This window comes from Varanus komodoensis, unplaced genomic scaffold (genome assembly GCF_004798865.1).
Source record: "Varanus komodoensis strain SLA01 unplaced genomic scaffold, ASM479886v1 scaffold30, whole genome shotgun sequence".
In the NCBI taxonomy this organism is placed as follows: domain Eukaryota; kingdom Metazoa; phylum Chordata; class Lepidosauria; order Squamata; family Varanidae; genus Varanus; species Varanus komodoensis.
The window spans coordinates 6,993,810-7,016,811 of record NW_025335762.1 but is presented as its reverse complement, the minus strand read 5'-3'; the positions used below and the strand labels follow the sequence as shown (position 1 = coordinate 7,016,811).

At 47.0% G+C, this 23,002-nt stretch overlaps 1 protein-coding gene across 5 annotated transcripts in view; it reads right to left on the bottom strand.

The window, feature by feature from the left end:
• Nucleotides 1–223: 223 nt before the first annotated feature.
• LOC123027071 (G protein-coupled receptor kinase 5-like) overlaps nucleotides 224–23,002 on the bottom strand; it is a 100,568-nt gene continuing 77,789 nt past the window's right edge. For 4 of the 5 annotated variants that reach the window (XM_044437436.1, XM_044437438.1, XM_044437437.1 and 1 more), the window contains 9 exons: nucleotides 19,754–19,894; nucleotides 18,540–18,730; nucleotides 17,649–17,686; nucleotides 16,908–16,997; nucleotides 16,279–16,487; nucleotides 14,797–14,934; nucleotides 14,288–14,425; nucleotides 12,316–12,447; nucleotides 224–10,184 (listed from right to left, as the gene is read on the bottom strand). In XM_044437436.1, the coding sequence (XP_044293371.1) occupies nucleotides 9,786–10,184; nucleotides 12,316–12,447; nucleotides 14,288–14,425; nucleotides 14,797–14,934; nucleotides 16,279–16,487; nucleotides 16,908–16,997; nucleotides 17,649–17,686; nucleotides 18,540–18,730; nucleotides 19,754–19,894 (1,476 nt within the window). In that variant the 3' untranslated portion in view covers nucleotides 224–9,785. Of the gene's footprint in view, nucleotides 10,326–12,315; nucleotides 12,448–14,287; nucleotides 14,426–14,796; nucleotides 14,935–16,278; nucleotides 16,488–16,907; nucleotides 16,998–17,648; nucleotides 17,687–18,539; nucleotides 18,731–19,753; nucleotides 19,895–23,002 lie in introns of all 5 variants that reach the window. The other variant, XM_044437440.1, reaches the window with a different exon arrangement.

Here is a 23,002-nt window from a genome sequence, read left to right as displayed (position 1 = left end):
TGTGTGTGTGTGTGTGTGTGTGTCCTGCAATGACCTGAACATGTATCCTGTAAAGAAATTTTAAAATCGGGACAGAAAACCCCTAATGAATGAGGATGCTACCTTTGGCATCCTTCCTTGCATTCCCTGGATTAGATAAAGTGACAGAGAAGAAGTTCATTCATTGCCCCATTCCGGCCTGCCCCTAACATTTCCCCATAAAAAAATCCCTGACACATCCAGGTAAGATTACCACATAGCTTGGCTTGCAGCTTTTAAAGCTTAAAATGTACATCCAGACATTCAACATACAAATATTTACAAATGTACAAAACAAAACTCAAAATGTAAACCAAAATGCACCAGAATCCAAACTGAAAAATGTCACTGAAATAAAAGGGGCAAAGATCCAGCAACAAACCAACCCTAAAAGCATTGATGCAAAAAGAAAAAAAGCAAAGAAAGAGATACAAGAATGTAGGTTGAGTTTTCTTTTGTTTGGGTTTTTTTCTTTTTTCTTTTTTTCGGGGGGGGGGTGAAGTTCAATCTGGAACACAATGGATTGTGGGATCCAGAAGACAATGAATTGTGAGTGCTTTTCAGCAGAGGCAAGAATGTCTGACACATAAGCAAATATCACAAAGACCAAGAAAATGTGACAAAATGTTTCCAGTGGGCTACACATATTCCTCTGAAGCATCTTCTGATTCTATGCACACCCACACTTTCCATGTCAGCCTTTCAGAAAACAATCAAATCAAATAATGGAACCCTCTCTTTTGGATGATGATGCCAACTGAAGACTTAAAAAGTAAAGAATCTCTGACCAGGAGGAATGGAGGAAACTGGCAGTGACTGACCCAGGAGAAATTTTGGCTGATAAACATCATGTGGTCTGATCCTTTCCCCATAGGTCTAAATTCTCTCAAATGCGTATTTATAATCCTCAGATTTCTTTATGCCCAGTCTTTGATACCTTTAAAGACATTTGATTGTTCTCTGGAAGTGACCACTTGCTAGGTTTCCTTACTTTTGGTAGAAGCAACCGAAAACCTTGCAGGACCTATCAAGGTTTCATCTTGGTCAAAGGATGTATGTGTGAAATGTAAGGAAGCAAGCAGAGTCCGAAGTGCTATTCCCTATTTATAATGCATCGAGAAGAAAACTTGAAATAAACTGGACACATATTTTGGATCAGTTTAGAATAGTACTCAGTAGTACAGGTGGGCCATTTCAGATCTTGGATTTGGGGCACCATCCTAGGCATGTTTAGACAAGAAAAGGGGCTTCCCAACTGAGATTCCATGCTTTACAATGGCTTCTTCATTTCTGTTCTGTTAGAACAAGAGCAAAACAAACAAAAACTCAAAAGAACCTAAATAACTTTGCCAGCTTTTTAAAAAAGTAATGTCCTGAGGATGTATGGATTCACATTTTTACATACACCAAATTCATAGCACCATCAGGGAAAAATGGAGCTTGCTTCTGCAGCTCTCATCACCAGCAGATCCTGGGGGTTGGGAGGAGGGGGGTGTTATTGTAGAGCTGGGACCTCAGCCTCAAGAGCCAAACCTAGCTGCATAGCATGACTCCTAATGGAAGTTTACTTTTTTTGTTCATATAGCCTGAAGTGCCTGATCTTGCCTAAACTTGGAAGCTAAGCAGGATCAGGCTGGGTTAGAATCTGGATGGGAGACTTGAGTCTTGCATTGAGCAGGGGGTTAGAGCTGATGGCCTTCTAGGCTCCTTTCTATGATTCAATCCATGTTGATAATTGACTTTTTGTAGGTTTTTAGCCAAGAGATGACTCTTAGGGATGAATTAATGTGAGAAAGGGATTTTATGCATTTTGGCAGCAAACTGCAACCTTTTACAACTTTTTATTATTATTGGTTGAAAAGAAAATAGGTGTGTGTGGAGGGGAACAGGGCATGTTCTGCTGGGCCAGTCCATGAGCTTCCCACCAGGGCTGAAAACTCATGATAGTTCACCTGAGTTCAAGCTGTTTTATATTTCAATTACAGTATGTGTGCTTTGATTCTGTCACAACTGCAGTGCAAAATCCTGTTTGCTCTGACATGTTACATTTGTGGTTACTAGTCCTCCACTCAGAGATCATGTTGTTGTCCCTTCAACAGGAGAACTTAACCTTCTGTGGTAGGACAAAACTACACCTGGTAGATTGGAACCTTCAGTGAAACTCTGTTGAAGAACTAAAGACCCCTCTCTGGTTTGGGTGCTTGACTGGGATTTGGTACCCAGAGAAGCATTAAGGAAACTGTGTGATCTATTATAATTCTGTAAGGAAGAGTAAGATGGTGGGGTAGAGAGAGGGGAGAGCTCACCAGAAGGACAAATAAGCCACAAGTTCCAAATCTGTTGCATGCAATTACACCTATATGGCAGAAGAGTCTTCTGATTTGACTTTCACTTCCTTGATCATTTTAGAATTACCACCCAGAAGCCCAAGGATGATATTCTGGAAAATTGCTCCTTATTTTCTCGCTTCCCATACAATGGAAAAGACTCAAGCTGGAGACAAGTATGGTGTCGGGACGAGACAGATGTGATTAACGGGGCTCCGTTATCACGCTGGTAACTCTCCGGTGGTGGGCCGTGGGGGCCCAATCTATGCCCTGTAGGGGTGAAGACAGATTGCTTGGCAAAGTTCCCAGCAGGTGTTTGAATGGCAATTCTGCGCTTACTGGGAGAAAATCAAGCTTTTCTCAGCTGGATGGTACAGGAGAGATCTCAGCTCTGTGTAAGTCCTCGGCACACTTTTTTTGTTTAGTTTACTTTAGCTATTAGCATCAGGTCTACTGGAAACTATTTTTCTTTCTTTCTTTCTTTCTTTTTTTTGCAATGATACCCGTGGAAAAAGCTGCATTGTTTGCTAATTGATATAAAAGAAGAAACAGAAAGTCCTTCGGATGTAGGAGGGAAAGAATTCTTCCCCGCCCATGGAATTGAAAGGTGGTGAGAGAGAGAGACAGAGCTCTTTGTAAGTAAGAGAGAGAGAGACAGAGCTCTTTGTAAGTAAGGAAAAGATCTTTTTTTTCTTCAATCTCTCCAAGGGCAAGAACTAAAACAATAAATTGTTTAATTGAACGATAGAAGTAATCTTCTTGTGTGTTGGACTACTTCCAAAATAACGGCCATCTTTGTGCCTTTGTTCCTGAGACTCTTGGACCCCTGCCAAGGCTGCAAAATCACTGCCAATATGGAAGAAATTAATATGGAAGAAAGTAAAGAAATTCAAAAAATACTTCTGGAAATACAGACCTCTTTAGCAGTCTTGCAGCGATCTCAACAGGCAATAATACTGCAACAGAAGACTGTTTTAATTAAGCAACTTGACTGTTTCCTAATTGAATCAAAAGTTGGTTTTGATAAGTTAGTTTTTTCTATTAATCAAGCTTTGACCAAACGATTTGTATCTGAGCAGAATATGCAAAATACCCTGCAAGCAGAAGAAAAATTTGAAACTGAGAAGATAACAAGTGAATTATTATGGGATGGACCTATAAACAGACAACAAGCAGATGGATATTTGGAGAGCAAATTTTTATGGGATGGGCTTGTAAATAGACAACAAGCAAACGGATATTTGGAAACATCAGGAATAAATAAGCCTCCATGTGATTTGCTTGTTAAGCTGGAAAAAGAGAAGATGGCTGGGCTACAGTCCCAGATACATGATCTACTGCAGACACTACGATATTCTAATGTAAACAAAGAAGCAACGGGCGGATACGATTTATTACATGATTTATTACAGGCATGTTTTTTTGTACGAGTGGAAAAGTTGGCACAATCTGTGGAGCTAATCAGCATGTGGTTATTGGATTTGCTTGTTATGTTGGAGAAGGAGAAAACAGTTAACCATTTAAGAGAGCCTTTGTTTATGTGGCCACATTTGAAAATTCTACTACAGATATTACGATGTTATAAGGTAAAGAAAACAGAAAGGTTTGGTAGAGGTGTAAAAAAAATCAAAGGGAAGATAAGAGAACTTTCTTTCTTGTTATTTCAAAAAGGGGTGACGCATAGAGGTTGGCATGCTCATATGTAACATAGAAAAGCTAAGCTACTGTTCTTGGTGAAGCATTAGTAATTTAGTTTAAAGAAATTTCGGCTAAAAGATACTATAGGTATTAGTTATCACCAAACAGATAAATTAATGGTGCTTTTAAAGATGCTAAGTGGATGTTTTTGATTTTATCTGTATTTGAAAATAAGAGAATTCATTTTAGGTATTAATAGTCACCAAATAGAGTTGTTTTTAGAGATGATAAATGGATGCTTTTGATGTTATTTGTAACTGTAAAGATTTTTCTCTTTCTTTCTCTTTGTTCCTCTTTTCATCTTAAAAAGGGATGATTTAAATAGGCTGGTATGTGCACATGAGATACAGAAAGGCTAATTTAATGTGGTTGGTGAAAACTTAACAACTTAGCTTAATGAAACATTGTTAAATGGATATCTCTGATTATATCTGAAATTGAATATAGGAGAACTTGCTATTTAAAAAAAATGAATGACTTATATGGGTTGGTAAGTTTATATGTGATACTGTATGGAGTTAACTATATTTCATTAGATGGAGTTTGTCAGATGAAACATTAGTGAGTTTAAAGAAAATTGGCTTAATGTTATCACTAAGCAGAGTAGTTTAGGATGCCCTTTGAGATGTCAAATAGATCCTTTTGAAGTTACTAGTAATCGTGGTAGTGAGGAAGTTATTTTTTATTAGAAAAATGGATAGAATTTGAATTGTTCAGAAATGTTTAGATGAAATCTATCACTGAAGAAGAAAGAAGATGTTGCAATTTCACCCAACCTGGAAAAACTTCCCTTAAATAATGGTCAAGAGAAACGGGTTTTGCAAGAAAAGATGGGATTGATTTTACCAATAAAAGAAGATGGAAGAAGGAAGATAGTGAGTTCTATCAAATTTGGAATTACATTTTTATTTGGCTGGAGAAACAGGACTTGGTTTTGATCTAAGGATGTTTTCATGTTATTGTAAAAGGATTATAGTATGCCCATAGAATGTTAAAAGACATGTTGTAGGGGGCTGACCCAGTAAATCTGATGTGTGTGATGACTGATATGTGTAGTTTTAGTTTAAAATCTTAATAATTTTTTTTTTTAAAGGAAAAGACTCAAGCCCACCATCACAACCAGGAAAGTCCTGCTCCAAGAGACATTGTTCTACAGGAACTAAATGCATGTATAACCGAAAGGACAGAACAACAAAACAAAGCAAACATCTGAACCATGGAGAGTACAAGCTGAAAAGAACTTCTTGTTTCAAAATGGCAGTGTCCCCAGAACTTTCAGCAGGTTGGGACAGAAAGAATGCTGGGTTGGTTTTTTCTTCCACAAAGAGGCGGGATGCAATCCTTCTAAATACAGCTCAGCCAGCAATCCTGAAGGTCCACAACTGAAGCTGCATTTAGTCAAGCTGGTGCTTTCCAGATGTGTCGGATTAAACTCCCATTACTCACTACCTGTGCAGGGTATGAGAGCACTTGCAGTCCAACACACCTGCAGGATACCCATGTTGGGTGAAGTTTGAAGCAAAGCAAGGAGCTGTCATCTCTCCTAACCATTTAAGGGTGAAGAAAGCTCAGAGCTCCGTGGGGAGCCCTGCCAGAGCTTTGGGGGCCTGGCAGTTGGAGGATGCCCATGCACACATACATGACACATATGTCAGTGAGCACACAAATTCCTTTCACCATAATCCCCTTCTCCAGGCGTCCAAGACATGATCTTGGAGATGGGGATTCATGGAGTCAGGAGGGAGCTGAAAGGTCATCAGGTCCAACCTCTGCCAGAGCAAGATGTCTGTCATCTCAGCATCCGTGCCTCGCCCTGCTCTAGGACCTGCAGATCAAACTTCTCTTACAGGGACAAGAGATGGCTGAAAAGCAGGTTTCATGCATTCTGAAAATCAGTGGTAAAACTGCCCAGGTGCAGCTAGGCCTGCCATGTTGCAGCGGGTAGGCAACCTGGAGCCCTCCAGGAGTTTTCAACCTGTCCCATAACCCATCATTGCCCATGTGGGGGCTGTTGCTCTTGCAGGGGGTCCAGACTGCATTCTCCTCTGGTAATTCTGGCTTCAAAGAGAACAGCAGGTCTCCCATAGTTCTCTTCTTCTTGTTTTAATCCCTGCATGAGTGTGGCACTTTGGGAAGCAAATGGTGGCAAGAGGGTGTAATCCTCCGGTTGTGGTGGGTGGTGGTCCCAGTTGAAATGGCAGCCATGAAGATGTATTCTAAAGGGTTTTTTAAAGTAAATTGCCACTGCACAATTAACATAATATGCAGTTTGGTGTCCAGGGTCTATGAACCATAGCCCAGTTTGGCATTGCTTGTATCACCAAAACAGGCTGTTTCGCACATGAGAACAAAGGACATGAGAAAAAGCAGCTGCTGCTTCTTGTATCCAAAGGTAACCGCTGCAAGGTGAGCTGGAGGGTCTCCCTACAGCCTTAGAGAGAAGTCCTTCCTGCGCCAAGGCCAGATTGTTTCTCTGTTAAACAAAAATCTAATAACTGAGACCCAGGCTTGGCTCAGACCCTTTCCCCAGCAACAGCTAGAAGATAAGATAAAGGGAGCACTTCTGGTAAAAATAGATTTCTCTTCCCCTGGCCTTCACAGAGAGCGATGGCCTCGTGAGCAACTCACCAGAGCGGGTCAGTGGCAGAGCATGCAGAATGTCTCAGATTCGGGGCCGTATTTGGCACATCCCGGTAGGGCTAGGAGAGCCTCTGGCCTGGAGAGCAATGCTGGGTTGGCTGGATCCATTGTCTGCACCCAACTCCTGGTCTTCTGACTTAACTAGACTCTTCACAGCAGTTGCAGGAAAACAGATTTCCCCAGCAGAAAAGAATTGTTGCAAGTATTCCCTGCTGTAATGTGAGGTCTCCTGCAGTAGCTTGGTCTTTCTGATGGACAAAAGATCCGATCCTGTTGGAGGAGAAAACTTCTACAATTGGATCGCTGACCTGGAGATTAGATGTTTTTCTCTGGTGCCGGGATATGAAACTCCTGAAAAATGCATGTGCGTGTACACAAATAATGTGGTGATAGGGATTTGCTTCTAAATGTATCACCATGTTGTGGTCAGTACCAGAGGACAAGTCAGAACAGGAGGACAAGTAGAGGTTAGGAGCAAAGGGCAAGCAGGGATGCACCTGAGCCCAGGAAAAGCTTGCTGCTGAACCCAAGTGCCAGAGGGATGGTAGACCCAGGGCTCATGGAGACGCAGCATCAGCACCTTTCAGTAGCAGGGAAATCACTGTCCTCTACCACCCACGTCAGCACTCCCTGTTTCCTCTGAGTTTGGCTCCAGTCTTCACGGTGGCTGCAGGGGCAGCGATGTGGCGTCCCTCATTGTGATGCAAAGTGTTTGGGGACGTCTTGTTCCTGAAGGCACCATGCAGACCCATTCGCCTTACCAAAGGCCTGCTCCTGGTGGAGATGAACACGTCTAGAAAGGCTTTGTGAACATGAATCCATTGGGCTGCTTGGAATTTTAGCTCTCCTTGAAGGCACCATGATGAGCACCTGCACTTCCAACCAAGCTCTACCGCACTGCAAGGTGCAGTTGGAAGAAAAAACCAACCAGAGACAATCCTATGCATGTTTAGGTGAGAAACCATCTAGACCAGCATGAGAAGCATATTCCTGTCTAAATATGCATAGGATACACACTTCCTTTCTGAGCCAAGAAAGCCCAGTGGCCAATCTGAAGAGCTCAAAGCCCTTCTTAGGCCTTCTAGCAGTGGTACACAAACTGAGCAGCCATGTACTGATATAGCTCCTGACAGCTTCCTCATGTAAAATAAAACTCCCCACAACTAGAAAACTAGCACATCTGGAATTAAGCTGCTTCTTCCATGGCAGGGAATTGCTATTGCCTATTTTAATCTAAGGGAAGAGGCTGTCATATACTTGCAGTCCAGAGTGGTATAGTCTATTCTGTTGTGTTGTTGTCCCTTCATTCCATTGTGTGCTACAGCTGGCCTTAATTTTGAGGAAACTTGTAAAGGATCGGGCTGTTCAGATCGATCACACACACTCCATTTAGCATGATTGGCTGGGGAATTCGGGAAACTAGAAGACTTTTTGCTGTCTAACCATGCAGATTTGTTATTCCACTGGCAGGTTGAGTCTAGATGTATTCAAAAGCAGTGACTGCAACCTCTTTTTCAGAATGGAGAGGGGGGAGGAGGAGGTAAAGGGGAACAGACAAACAGAAAGCAAAAAGGGAGGAGACAGGTCTAAATAAATTATCCATAATAGAGGTTTATAAAATAACACATGGAGAGATAAAGAAACCAGGTCCGTTAGCACTGCATGTTGTAGTTAAAGTGGAATTCTTGGTCTGGAATCACTGACTGTTCCTGCCTCAGTGAAATTTTCCAGTTTGATTGACAGTTCAAAGCTCCTCTCAGCTGGCTGTGGAGGCAGGGGCAGTGAATAGATCACACCATGTTTGGTCTGTGTCAATTTCCCTTGCGTTAGTTCATAAATCCTTTCCATTTCTCCATCAGTTTGTGAGTTTTGGTTTGTTTGCTTGTTTTTTAAAGGACATATGAAAATTTGTATGCATTTGGTGGTAAAATACAACTTTTTCTATATATTTTCTCATTTTTTAAAAAAAGTATCTTTATATGAATGTTATTGTAAAAGATGTATTTTGGTACTCTGTAAAGCGAAATCACATTGGAAACTCCAGAGCAGTGTAGAATCCAAAGGATGACCATGTCTCAATCCACACATTTGGTCAGAAGATGCACATCAGATCTGTTCCCTGACTGTACAAAGCATTTAAGCATCCAGGTACTCCCTTTCCCAGCTTATCTGCTCACACTGGGTACCCTTCAGACACTTAGAACACCAGTTCCCATCAGGCACAGCCAACATGGCTAATGGTTGGAAATGCTGGGGGTTGTAGTCCGAACCATCTGGCGGGCATCAGATTGGGAAGGTTGCTTTCCAAGAAAGGTGGGGAAGCCCCAAAGGTCCTTCAGCCCCCTTGATCCTCTATGCTGAAGGCCTGGGATGACCCCCAGCCCTGCTCTTTTCCTCCACAGGACCCCAGGCTGCAGAACGCCTTCAAGCAGAGCTGCCAACCCCCTTTCAGCCTGAAGGCCAAATTCCACTCTAGGCAAGCTCCATGGAGCTGCACAGCAGTGGAGGAAGGGGTGGGGGGGGGGTCCTAGGTAAAATGAATGGGGCCAAAACCATCCACCTGTTGCAGCTTAGTGCCCTTACGGCCAGTCACTAAGCCTTAGGAATGGTGTTTCAACCTTTTAAAAGAGGGGAGAGCAACCATCTGGCCATTTGTGGCCAGGAGAAAGGGGGTGGGGCCAGAGGAAGGGGTGCGGCTGTCTGGAGAGCACCAGAGGGCCAGACTCAGGTTCCAGGTGGGCCAGCTTTGGGCCCCAGGCCTGATATCCATAGAATCATAGAACGGCAGAGTTGGAAGGAGCCAGGCAAGGCCATGGGGTCCAACTCCCCGTTCTTGCAGGATGCCACGTTACACCATCCCATTCAGATGACTGTTCTGCAGCCTGACTTTCTGTAAAGAGTATGCAGTGGGAGAATTCCCGGAAAACCCTGGATGGCCCCAAAGGAGCGAATAATTTAATGCACGTACGCAGTCGTACGTGTGCCTCAGCTGGCCCTTCTCCATCTCAGGCGCCACAAAGACTGCTCAGGAAGGCTCCTGCTTCGGAGATAGTCTTCTCCCAGACCCGTTCACTCCCTTCCCCGCAACACATGCCCTCCCATTCAGGCACCGATGGCTGCCTTCAAGCTGTCTCCACACACCCCATCCTGACCCTCTGGGATCAGACATGCTCCCCAGCCAGTCTTACATTCACACCATGGCAGGGGTGGTGCTGCCGAGGCAGAGAGCAGTGGCGGCAGGATGCCCAGAGGTTCCCAGGTGATCCGAAGGGGAGCAAAAGCCAGGAGCGGCATCCTGGGCTCCAGGTGAGCGAGTCCAACTGGAGTCCCAGCAGAGCCAGCAGTCCACGTCAGCACCAGGAGGCGGCCAGGGGCTCCCGGCCAGATGCTGACCTGCCCATCCTGAAGACCTGAAGGCTGCATTCTCCAGGTTCCTAGCTGGCGATGGAGTCCAGCACAGGGTGGGGAAGTCCTGGTGTCAGCATTGTGCTTAAGGCAACCCTGAGAAGGCAAAGGATGATGGGTGGCTTCAGAGGGCCTCCAGGCCGGGGGTCAGGAGGGGGCCTGTGCTGTGGGCCAGGCTGGCGAGGGGGCCACTGGCAGGTTGGAGTGTGCATTGGCACTGATGGTGAAGTCACTTGGCTGTGGGGGGAAACGCAGAGACGAAAACACATAAGCAGAGGCGGACAGCACTCAAGGGGGAAGACTTGGGGTACACAGGCACTGCTGGGGACGGTTGGCAGAGGGTCTCCCAGAATGCCGAGGAATGCTTGAGGGCTCCCCCTCCCACCACCACCACCTTGTAGTTAGATATGTTGCATATACTGTGTTGCACAGTGATCTCACCCTGGGGCTTCCTGGATTCAGGCGAACCCCGGGAAGAGACTGTAGCATAGTGATAACACATCAGCTTTGTGTGCGGAATGCCCCGGGCCCAGTCTCCAACCTATCCAGTTTGAAAGGTCTTGCACGGCAAACAATGAGAAAGGCCTTGGCTGGAGGCTCTGCATGCCACAGACAGAATCAATTAGAACCTGGGACCAGATGCGGCCCTGTGGGTGCCCTTTCCCCAATCCACACTCATTGGGTGGCTTCCTGGTGTTTAAGCTGCTTCTTCCTCCCATTCTTGATGCTGGAAATGACTCTTCTAAGGCTCGCTTTCCAGCTAGCGTACACTGGCAAGTTCTTGTACTTTTGGCACCGCCCTTCTTGCGTTGGCTCTGTCTGCTTCCCAAGAGCTTCTCCCATGGGCCAAAAGAGGTTCTGCACCCTTGCAGCAAACAGTACATGGCTTGAGGCAGCTAAAGGCTGACCTGGCAGACGGCAGCGTCTTCTGTTATAGGAAGACATAACCCTGCCTGGGGAGCTTGATGGATCGGGGTGAGTGGGAAGAGCGCCTTCCGTAAAAGACAAGACTGCGTTTTGCTTGGTGCAGCAGCCAGTCCTAAACCCTGACCTGCGGGGGGCTAAGAGGTCTTCTACATCACCACTGGAGGTGGCAAAGGGTGAACCTGCCACCACCTCCATGCAGAACATGTGGTTTGTCACTGAGCTAGAGCCCTCCTTCATTATGGAATCAGGGAAACCAACTCCAAGCCCCAGTTTTATTGAAGCTCTAGATCTGTGCCTGATTTCAAGTCAGGGTAACGTTGATACAAAGATTTCTCCATGAAAAAAAGGGTTAGGGAGAAGAATAGGCTGCTTGGGACTTCAGCTGCCAGAATTCCTGACCTGTGGCGAAGCTGGCAGAGGTTTGTGGGACTTGAAGTCCCAAACATTTGGTGGTCTACTTTCTGGACGTTTGCACACTGCCTAGACTAGGACTTTTTGTTGTCTATGTGGAAAGAATGGATTTGCATGGAAGAGCCCTATTCTGCAGTTTGATGTTGCACAGGCTAGGTTGGCCTAGTATTAGCAGCTGGGCAACACCTGAGCAATTCTATTAAGGTTGGATCCAGATGTGGGTACGCGCAACTGAGCCAGAACGTGCACCTCTGCTTTCCCACAGATGACCTTGGTGAACGGGATGATCTGCAGTGTGGGAAGGGTGGGTCGAAGGAGGAGGGGAATCTCTGAAAAGTTGGCAGAGTCACTTACCAGGAGCAGAGCCCTTCTGCCAGTGAAAGGCATATCCTGGACCCAATGCAGTGTCTTCCAAATTTGGAGACACAAGACTGGGATCCAGTGGGCTGAGGAACTTGGCTGAATGCAGACACTCATGCACCTAAGACCAGAGGTAGTCAGAATGCTGGGTCTCTGGATGTTCTGAACTCCGATTCTATCCCCTCAGGGTCTTTTATACTGGTACTGCAGTTCTAGCTCTTTAGCTAAAATTGCCTATACAGCTTCTGATTTCTTTCTTTCTGTGAGAATTGGCAATGTCTAAAAATGAGTTTGGAAGAGCCAGCATAATTTGGCCTTAATTTGCAAGTATACTTAGGCATGCCAGTAATCAAGTCCTACTGAAGTCAATGGGACTTACTTCTGAACACACCAATGTGCTGTCCCACTTAGGATTTAACTGGAGACTCAAAATGCTTGCCCTGTTCCTCCAAGAAATGAGTTGAAAGAGGGGCGAGGGAATGCAGCAGGACAGCAAGTAAGGAAGGAGTCAGAATCTGGAGGGACTTACGTTACGTCGGAAAAGCCGTTGCAGGAGGCTACGCTTGGGGGGCTCAGGGAGCTGTTTCCAGTCCAGGTCTGGAGATCGGGTGCCATTTGGTCCAAAGACATTTAGATCTTTAAAGCACTCAGTCTCGATCATCTAGATAACAGGAGGGAAAAATGAGGTTGTGGCATGGGAAGGAAAGGAAGGAGGTGGCCAGAAAAACAGCATGGCCTTCTGATTGCCCCGCTGCATGCTTGGTACACCTGTCAGGACCTAATCAACCAATTGCACCTGAACGCTTCCAAAAGCACTAAGAAAGTAAGAGCCAGCCTGGGACAAACAAGTGTGCGCGCACTCAGGCAGGGATACAGAGGTGCCCCTCATTGCATTACATTGCATGCAATGCCTTTACGTTGCAGAATTTACCCAGAAGTAGACATATAACAGAGTTCTCCCTTGGCATTGTCTGCCAACTGTAACCTCCATAATACACCCAATGTCAGCCTCTTACTACGTACGGTTTTCTTTCTAGAAAAAGTAAAAAGGTGGGAATTAAAATGCCTCCAGAACCTACTGATTTTGCCATTGTGCTGTTTTTATGTCCCCCCGCCCAGCCAAGGGTGGGAGATTTAAAATGTCCCCATGAAGATTTCCAGGAACAGCTGATCTAGAGAAGCAGGCTTAAGCACTCGAGGTGTCAGTAGGATGGCCCAAACAATAGGATTTCACTGGGACACATTCTCCTCACCAGAAACAGGTTTCTTACAGGGTTAGAAAAATACCCAGCCAGTAATAACAGCTTTACCTAGCATTTTGCTTTGCCTGTTTATGACAGTTTTCCAATATTCTGAGTTTAATCCTAAGTCTAGTTGTGGGGCATCTGACTACCACAGGAAAGATTAAAAATGTCTTGGGGCTGTAAGATGCCCCCATGAGTACATCTGTGGAAATTTTTTACAAGTTTGGAGAGCCAGTGTGGTATGGTGGTTAGGAGCATGGGAAAGGGACTCGGAGGATCTGGGTTCTTGCCCCTGCTCAACTATGGAGTGGACTGGGTGACTCTGGGCCAGTCAAAGACTCTCAGCCCAACCTACCTCACAGGGTTGTTGCTGTGAGGATAAGACTGAGAGCAGCAGAGGGAAAATGATGTAAGCCATTCTGAGTTCTTAAAAAGGAAAAAAGGTGGGATATACACCTAATAAATAAATCAGTTTGGGATGGCAGCCAGTAAGGTATAGTGGTTAGAGTGTTGTACTGGGGCTTGGGAGATCTGGGTTCTTAATTTTCCCATAGTCATGAAGCTCACTGGGTGATTTTGATTCAGCAAACAAACAAGAAGTCCTCTTGCGCAGCCCAAACCAGAGCTTCCTGACAAAGGTGTGCCAACGGAATGTCGATCCAGGGATGCACCAGCATTTGTAACTGAATCTCATTAAAGAGCATGGTGATTACACAGGACAAGTTCAAACATCCTGCTAAACCATAGTTCAGTGTGATGAGGATGAGCTGCATGCGTCACAGGAGTCCCTTCCTGCTTCCAGTGTGGCTGTGACAAGTTCAGGAATTCTTGCTTCTGTTTGAGATTTACTCCGGTTTCCTGCGTTGTCCAAACCCAATGAACCATGGCTAATCTTAATCATGCTGGGTCTGAAGCTAGTCAGTGTCAAACCATGGGTTGTAGAGCTGGCCCATTGAAAAGAACTTCCGTTATGGTGAACTGCATTTTCATGGCTTGGACATGCTAAACTGGGGTTGATTGAAATCAATGCTCTGAAACGTCTCTTAACCACCAAACCAAACAAGGAGCAGGAATGAGCTCTAGCTTTCCACGGCTTATTTGTGCCCTGCTAAACTTCTGTGTTGAGGCTTAAAGTGATCTTGAAGATGGCATTTAAAAAATAGGGTGGTTGGGACAAAACGATTTTATTGCTTTGCTCCACTGAGACCTAGTCTAACCGGTGTTTGCCTTCTATCTCAGGGGCCCCAAATTCCTCACCTCATTCTGCCAGGGGATGGGGACAGAGCCGGTGGCAAATTTCACATAGAAGTCGTTGTCAGTTTGGTCTAAGTTGACCCCCTTCACAGTGGAGAACTGCTCTATGTCCAGTACGTCTTTGCAGTACACGGCCCGGGGCTGCAAGACAGACAATCAAAGGTTTGGCTAAGTTTGTGGTCTCAGCATCTCAGGCAGCAGGATGCAAACAGTCTAGACAAGAGTTTACCATGTGCTGTTCAGGACTCCATTCAGTCAATGCCAAGAGAATTCCAACTGCATTGGAATTCGGCCAAATGTGCACACACAAGCTCACGCTTGGATTCTTTACTCCACTTCCTTTACAGTTTGCACAATATTTTGAATGTGGGGGAGAAAGAATGGGAGCACGATGGATGGAAGGTACAGAAAACACATGCTATAAGAAAAGACTTCAGGGTGTGGTGATGTTGCCTGGAAAATTAGGGCTCAGGCAAACTAGCAGCTGCTCAGAGTTGTTAGTCTGGGCTTACATCTGGCACAAACGACGGTTTCATGATGCCGGCTTCCAGGCGCTTGAAATTGATGGACTTGAAGAACGGGTGCTGCTTCACCTGGACAGCTCCGTCTCCCTTGCTTCCGAGCCGCTGCTTGGGGTCCTTCATCAGGAGCTGGGAAAGGCATAAAGGGGTATTAAGGGCAACAGGGTGGCTTTCCCTTCTGCACGCCAGCTGCTCCCTGCACCCGCAGCTCTGCTTCCTCTCATGTGGCTGGTCAGTGGCCGTGTCCTTGGGAGATCTGCTTTGCAAAGGCAAGACCTGGCTTGCCTGCCTGCCTCTCACAAAACAGAGACATCAGCCCACCCACCATCACCAAGCGGCACTCAGCAGCGTGGACACTGCCTGGTTCCAGGCGGATTGTGGGTCAGTCAATTAATCTATGATTTGCCGTGGGCTATTTCACAGCCATTCGGTGTGTTCAACCCCCAACTGGGCCAACTGGGAATTGCCACATGAAGGCCAAACCTGAACAGTGCAGGACAACTCTGGCTTAAACATCTCATGATTTACCTGTAACTGGTAGGTTAGATTAACTGTGCATTGTTCAACCCAGGATCTTAACCTATGTGTCCAAGGTTCAAATGTCGCATAGCAAGCCCAGATTGGGGGCTGAATACTCAAAAGGCTGTGGAATGTGCCTAGCGTGTGTCATGGCAAATTGTGGGTTAATTAGCCAAACCCAATTCATTGTGGGTTAATTAGGGAAAGTCCTCTGCAGAAGCCACAAGTAGAGGGAAATAATGGCGGCTGAGTCTTAGGAAGGGCTGGCACAAGCATTCCCAATCTGCTGTTGGCTAGGCTGGTGGGAGATGTAGTCCTAACCACCTGGAGGGCCTCTGGATGTGTTGCACTGCAACTTCCATCATTCTCAGACAACACAGGCCCCTGAGCATTGATTGTATATAAGCGAAGCCCAATTAATCAAAAGCAAGAGGTGCTTTCCCCCCCTTGATCTGGGGGATTCTCCACTCTGTAATTAGGTTATTTTGTGTGCATTCTGGGTGTATATTTATGTACTCATTACTTTCCCATGTCACCCAATAGCCAATGTCCTCTGGGTAGTCTGCAACCATTAAACATGGCTGCCACTTTTTTTTGCTGAAATAGCGAACAGCAAGTGGGCAAGGAGGCTGTGGCATCTGCTGCACCTCCATCCCAGCCCCACCATTGTCCACGCCACTGCAAGGAACAGGTGAGCAAGGGGCCCTTGACCGTGGGCTGCTGGGGCATGGGCCACAGCAATGCCCACCCATGGTCTGCCACTGACCCTGGACATTCCTAGCTAGCCCTCGAGTGCTCCCATCTTTCTCGGGCAGCATGACCGGCATTCTGGGGTTGTATGATCCAGCAGAATTGAAGGACACCTTGTCCTCCCAGCTTGCCTTCTCATTCTCTCTCTCTGTCCCTCACACACACACACACACACACACACACGGCCCTACGGCCTCCACTCACCATCTTGCAGATGGCCTTGGCGTCTTCAGAAAACTTGTCCGAGTACTGAGCTTGCTCTTCCTGCACACGCTTCTCCACCTCCTCCCTCTTCACACGTTCCTTGCGGGCCCGGAAGGGTGACTGGCCCTCAATCATCTCGTAGATGAGGCAGCCAAGCCCCCACCAGTCTGGACTGAAAGAGTAGCGCTCATTGTTGATCACCTCTGGAGCTGGTGGGAGAGTGGAGGTGCAGAGTCAGAGCGCTGTTCACACATGCACGCCAGGGCAAGACTAAGTTCACGGATGGTGCATCTCTGCCTGAGGAAGCCCCCACGCGCAGTCCCTGGCAGGTCCAGATAACAGGACCAGAGTGGGATGGAAATGCTTTTTCTCTGCCTGAAATTCTAGAAAGGGGCTGCCAGTCAGAGTTGACAGTTCTGGGCTAGCTGCACAAATATACCAGTGAAAGGCAGCAGGTATCCAGGACCCAAGCTGTTTAGGGCCTTATATTGGGCCCGGACTTCAATGGGCAGCCAGTGTAAGCGATATAGGACCGGCGTGATATGAAAATATCCTGCCAAGAGGACCGAGCTAGCTGCCTCACAACACCAGCAAAGCTTTGAGATCTGGAATTGTCCTCCAGCACATACCCATGTAGCCAACCGTTCCGACTCGACCCCGAATGGTGTCACCTTCTGCGATCTTGATGGCCAGTCCCAGGTCTGAGATACGGATGTGACCTGGAGGGAAGAGAGAGAAAGGGGTTAGGGAGGTCAAGTGGTGAAGCTGGGAATGCTCCCCATAACCATGGATGGTACCTCAAAGAAAGAATGTGTATCTGTCCGCAGATGGTCCTGGGTTCAGTGGCAGAGTGCATGGTTAGCATGCATGGAAAACCAGGTTCAGATCCCTGGATAAAAGCAATCCAAAGTATCAGGACCAGGGGAAGACTGCTGGATGCAGTACACCAGGGTGCAAACCCTCTGTTTGATGCAGCTCAATAGGTTACCCCCCCATAACTCCCCAGGTAAAGTGCACAGACTTAAACTACGGAGGCTGCTTCCACAAGCCGTGTGAGCAGCTTTATTAGGGGGTTGGACAAGTTTGTGGAGACCCAACCCATGTGCACTCACAGTTGTACAGAGAGGGAGCGAAGTCAAGTTCAGTGTCAATACAGCAGGGGAAATGCCACGGCAAAAGAAAGTTCTTGGCTGCTGTGAGGTCTGGCTAGCTGACACAGCTTTCCATGGGGCTGGGACAACCCAGGGAACACCCCTAGCAATGGGTGGGCCTCCGAAAGCACTTCTCTATCCTGTATGTCTCTCCAAGCTGAGTAAGTGAACACAGAGAGAAATGGACGCCTTTGAAGGAGAAGAGAACCCAATACTCACCATCATCATCCAGAAGTATGTTCTCCGGCTTCAAGTCTCTGCAGGGGAGACACAGACACAAGCTAGAATGAGAATTCAGGAGCCACATGGACTTCTCGGGCTCCTGAACTCTTCTAGGTATAAAGGGTTGTTTGTGCTTGCTAGGCACATCCAAAGAAGGGCACCCAAAGATGAGCACATCTGGGACCCAGCTGAGGAGATGGTCTAGTGAACCAACCACTCCTGCATCAAGCTGATCCTTAGGTGGCGTAAACTAGCCAAACATCAACACAGTCAGTTGTTTATGGGGCCTAAATGGAGCCGCTCGTTTCATTTCATTTCATTATTTCCATACCAGCTGATAGCCAAAGCTCCCTGGCCAGTTCGTGAATTAATGCAAAATACATAATATAAAATCTTTAGCATACCGAATATTTTAAACACCAGCAATAAAGATGCCTAATCTTCCACAGTCTAGCAAGGTCTCAAAAGAGTCCACTCCCCAGCTGCATAGAACCCTCATCCCTTCACACACAAAGGACGGGCGTAGTTTGTTTGTTTATTTATCGATTTATATCCTGCCTTTTTCCTACAAAGGGCTCAAGGCAGCTTACATCATTCTCCTCCTCCATCTTATCCCCACAACAACCGCCCTGTGAGGCAGGTTGGGCTGAGAGTCTGTGACTGGCCCAAAGTCACCCAGGTGGCTCCATGGCTGAGTGGGGACTCGAACCCAGATCCACTGAGCCCCCAGTCCTGCACTCTTCACCACTACACCACACTGGCTCATAGTTACCCTGCTTTGACGTGCAACAGCCACATGATGGGGAAGGCACCCGCCCTTCTGTTTCACACCCATTCTCTGCTAGGCATCTTAACTCCCTGAAGCCTGGAAACACCTGCCTCTCCCACCTGTACACGATGCCCTCCCGGTGCAAGTGCTCGAGCCCGCAGCAAATCTCTGCAGCATAGAAGGTGACACGCTCATTGTCGAAGCCAGGGTTGCCCATGTTGTAGATGTGGAACTTCAGGTCGCCTCCGTTCATGATGGTGAGGACCAGGCACAGGGCATCCTTGGTCTCATAGGCATAGGCCAGGCTCACCTGTGGGCATAATTCAAGGTAAGAAGAGTCTTCTGGCCCAGAGCAGAGTTTCTGTACCAGCATTATGTTTCCCATGAGGCACGACTGGGCATCGCCAGGATACTAGGCTCAATTGGAACATCATTAAAATATTCCCAGACTGGGTCTCTTTTATGGCCTGCTGCCACTATAGGTTGTTTCCTCCGGAGAAAGAATAATACTATAAACCTCAGGCATTACACAAAAAGATCCAAAGACTGGTGGAGTATTCTGCTCAAAAGGTTTCACTTTCATTTTTACTGCTTGCCCCTCCCTCCTCAGGCAAGAATATTGGTTTGTTCCTCTTCTCTCTGTGCCCCTTTTCCCTCTTGTGTCATGTCTATTTAGATTGCAGGTCAGAGGCCTGGGCTTGTCTCATTTTGATTGGCTGTAGGCAAGCCATTCATGGAGGCCCTTTGGCTGAGGAACATGACAGGCACGCATTAAACACACAGATGAGCACGGTGCCCCAATGCACAGCAGTGGCTCGGGCACAATGGCTTCAGTTCACAGTCTTACACAAAGGTGGGCCACCATTCCTACCTAGCCTAATTTTGCCTTCCCCAACATGGTGCCTCTAGGCAGGTTGCACTACAGCCCCAGTAACCTCCAGCCAACCTGTGGCTGGAGCTGATGGGTATGGTAGCCCAACCCAACCGGAGGGCACCAGACTGGGGAGGGCTGTTTGAGGCTGACCAGAAGCAGCTCACCAGGATTCAGAGGGGAATCTCCACCCTTTAGCCGGAGTCCTTCCCTTCCAAAGTGTGCCCCACTGCCTTCATGCCTGGGAGGTCCCACTCAGCTACCATGGCCAAGAGGCCCTGAAAACCCACCTGTCTCGTGTTTGCCTGCTTGCATACAGCACAGCCAGTGGGCACTAGTAAAGGGCAGCAGAGAAACCTATGGAAATGGCAGGGGAGCAATTCTGGAAGGCCACCCTAAAAGGGGCCAGCCCGGGGCAGATGCGCAGCAGCAGGGTCAGCAGCATGCCAGGCTGCCACTCACCACAAAACGGCTGTTGACCTTTTCCAGGATCTGCTTCTCATTCAGAGCCATGGCTTCTCCTTTCCGTTTCTTGATGCGTTTCTTCTCCAGCTTCTTGCAGGCGTACATCTTCCCTGTAGCTCGCACCTGGCATGCACAGACCTGCGGGTGAGGAAAGGTGGGTATAATAGGACGGTTTGGAGCAGCAGCTGCTGAGCCAGTAGAGACCCTGGCTGCTCATACGAGCACGCCACAGTCATTGAGGAAAAGCAGTATGCCAGATGTTCCCAAGGTGGAGCGCCTTTTGGTTTTGCTTCTCCAGAATATACTCCATGGGTCATCGTGTTGTTTGACTCCAGCTAAGCTTACATGCCAAGGTGAAAAACATACACTTCGCAAACTAATAACAACCCATGAACTATTTTCATGAGTTGTTCATGGCTAACAAGCCATGGCTTTTTAACACACTTGGATTCGGAAAATATGATAAAAGCAGGTTGCTTACCTGTACCTGATGTTCTTCGAGTGGCCATCTGTGCATTCACACATATGCGTGCTGTGCCTGTGCAGTGCCTAGGCTGGAAGATTAGAAAGCTAACGGTTCTTGGTGGGAAAAACTCTGCTCCCCTCCCCCTGCATAGTATAAATAGAGTGGAGTGTCCGCCATTTTACTCAGTCTTGAAGAATGAACGTTCGCCCCCTTGAGGCTGAAGATGATATCACAGTAATCGTCATCGGTATCCTAACATTTAAGCATGGTACCGATGAAGAACATTTGCACTCACCGACACCGAGCAGGGCCGGCGGGTGGGTTGTGTGAATGCACAGATGGCCACTCAAAGAACATCAGTTACAGGTAAGCAACCTGCTTTTCTTTGTTGTGGCCTCTGTGCATCACACATATGGGTGATTAGCAAGCTTACCAGACTCGGAGGAGGGAGGTGTCATCAACGAAGAATAGCCGAGAGAACTGCTCTACCAAAGGAGCAATCTTGTCTGGCACGTACATCAAGCCGATAATGCTTGGTGAAAGTGCATGGAGCAGCCCAGGTTGCAGCTCTGCAGATATCTTGGATCGGAACTCCCGCCGCAAAGGCCGATGAAGCCGCTACTGCTTGCGTAGAATGACCCCTTGGGAACACAGGTAAGTCCACCCTTGCTAACTGATATGCCAAAACGATAGTCTGGACGATCCATTTAGGCAGTCTCTGAGATGTGACTGGAGAGCCTTTAGCATGATCAGAATATTTAACGAAGAGTCTATTAGAAGTCCTGAAGGATTCTGTGCAAGATCTGTAAAAGGCCAAGCAGTGTCGAACATCGAGCATGTGAAGAGATCGTTCAATCGGATTCAATGGCAATGGAAAGAACGCAGGCAAGACAATCTCCTGATTCATATGAAACGGCATGGCCACCTTGGGTAAGAACGTTGAATCCATTTGAAGAACGACCTTCTCTTTGTGAAAATTCAAATACGGTGGATCTATCCAAAGAGCACAAAGTTCACTAGCTCTTCGTGCTGATGTGACAGCTACAAGGAAGGCAGTTTTCCAAGATAATAAGTACAAATCAACAGTCACCAAGGGTTCAAATGGGGGCCCCGTAAGTGCTTGGATTACCACAGAAAGACTCCATGTTGGCATGACAGGACGAACGGACGGATGAAGGTTCTGCAGTCCCTTAATAAAATGCCAAACCATAGGTTGGGAAAAAACAGATGAGCCCTGTACATTGCCACGGTAATGTGAAATAGCAGCAGCGTAAACCTTTATAGATGACGGTTTAAGTCCTGAACAGTGCAACTCAAAGAGAAATTGTAAAATGTTTTCAATAGAGGCCAATCCCGGAGAAAATGAATGGCACTCGGCAAAAGACGAGAATCTTCTCCATTTTGCCGCATAAGATCAACGTGTTGATGGCCTTAGAGCAGATTCAAGAATTGCCTGGATATCCGGATCCAAGGCTGTCAGTCCTGGAGTGACTCCTGGCGGGTCCAAGGAAGGGCTCGGTTGCACAGTCTGTTGAGCTGGGCACTTGAGATGTCGTCGGAACCAATTCAGTAGTGAGACTTATTGAATGTGCCAGGCTGTCAGTTTCAAAGAAGTCAAGTCCGGGTGTCAAATCGTTCCGTTGTGTTGAGTTAACAGATGAGGAATTGTTGGGAGCCGAAGAACTACACCTCTGGACAGTCGAAAGAGAGTGGTGAACCAGGGTTCCCTCGGCCACCATGGAGTTATTAATATCCCCGTAGCATTGTCTTGAGCTATCTTCAATGCTACTCTCATCAAAAGCAAAATTGGAGGGAAAGCATAGAAAGTCATGTTGTTCCAAGGGATCATAAGGGCATCTCCTGTTGATCCCAGTCTGATACCCGCTCTTGAACAAAACAGTTCACATACCCTGTTCTCTCAGGTAGCGAACAAGTCCATGTCCGGGTATCCCCACAGATGGAAGAGGTGCTCGCAAAGTCGTCTGTCCAACTCCCACTCGTGGGTCGTTGACATCTGTCTGTTCAGCGTATCCACTTCTATGTTGTCGGTTCCCGCCAAGTGAACCGCCAATAGTATTATGTCCCTTGGGATACACCAATCCCAAATTTCCATCGATAGATGAGCTAGAGTCGGTGATCTTGTCCCGCCCTGCTTGTTGATATAAAAAACAGCAGCAATGTTGTCGGATGCAATTTGGACAACTTGATGCCGAAGTACAGTCTCGAAAGATTTGAGAGCATTGAAAATCGCCAAGAGTTTGAGGAAGTTGATATGCTTCATCGCTTCCTGTCGGTTCCAAGGCCCTTGGACCCGAAGTACTGCACATGCTGCACCCCATCCGACGAGAGACGCATCGGTGTACAAGGTTACTGTTGGTTGAGGTGGTCGGAACGGAATGCCGATAGACACGTTGTCCAGAATAGTCCACCAAGTCATGGTATGCAGGGTCGACAGCGGAATGCAGATTAACTTGCTGGGTGGATCCCGCTGTGGATGAAATGACTTGTTGAAAAACAACTGGAGTGGCCGAAGTCGGAGTCTGACGTACGGGATGATAGCAACTGCAGCAGTCATATGTCCCAAGAGTCTCTGGATAGTGACGGCCTGTACTGTTCTGTTCTGTCAAATCCGATGGATATGCATGCAAAGAGTGTCTCGACAGTTCAGAGGAAGAAATGCTCTCTCCAGAGTACAGTTGAGACGTGCTCCGATGAAATCAATGACCTGCGTGGGAACAAGGGACGATTTCTTGTGGTTAATGCAAAGTCCAAGATCGTCA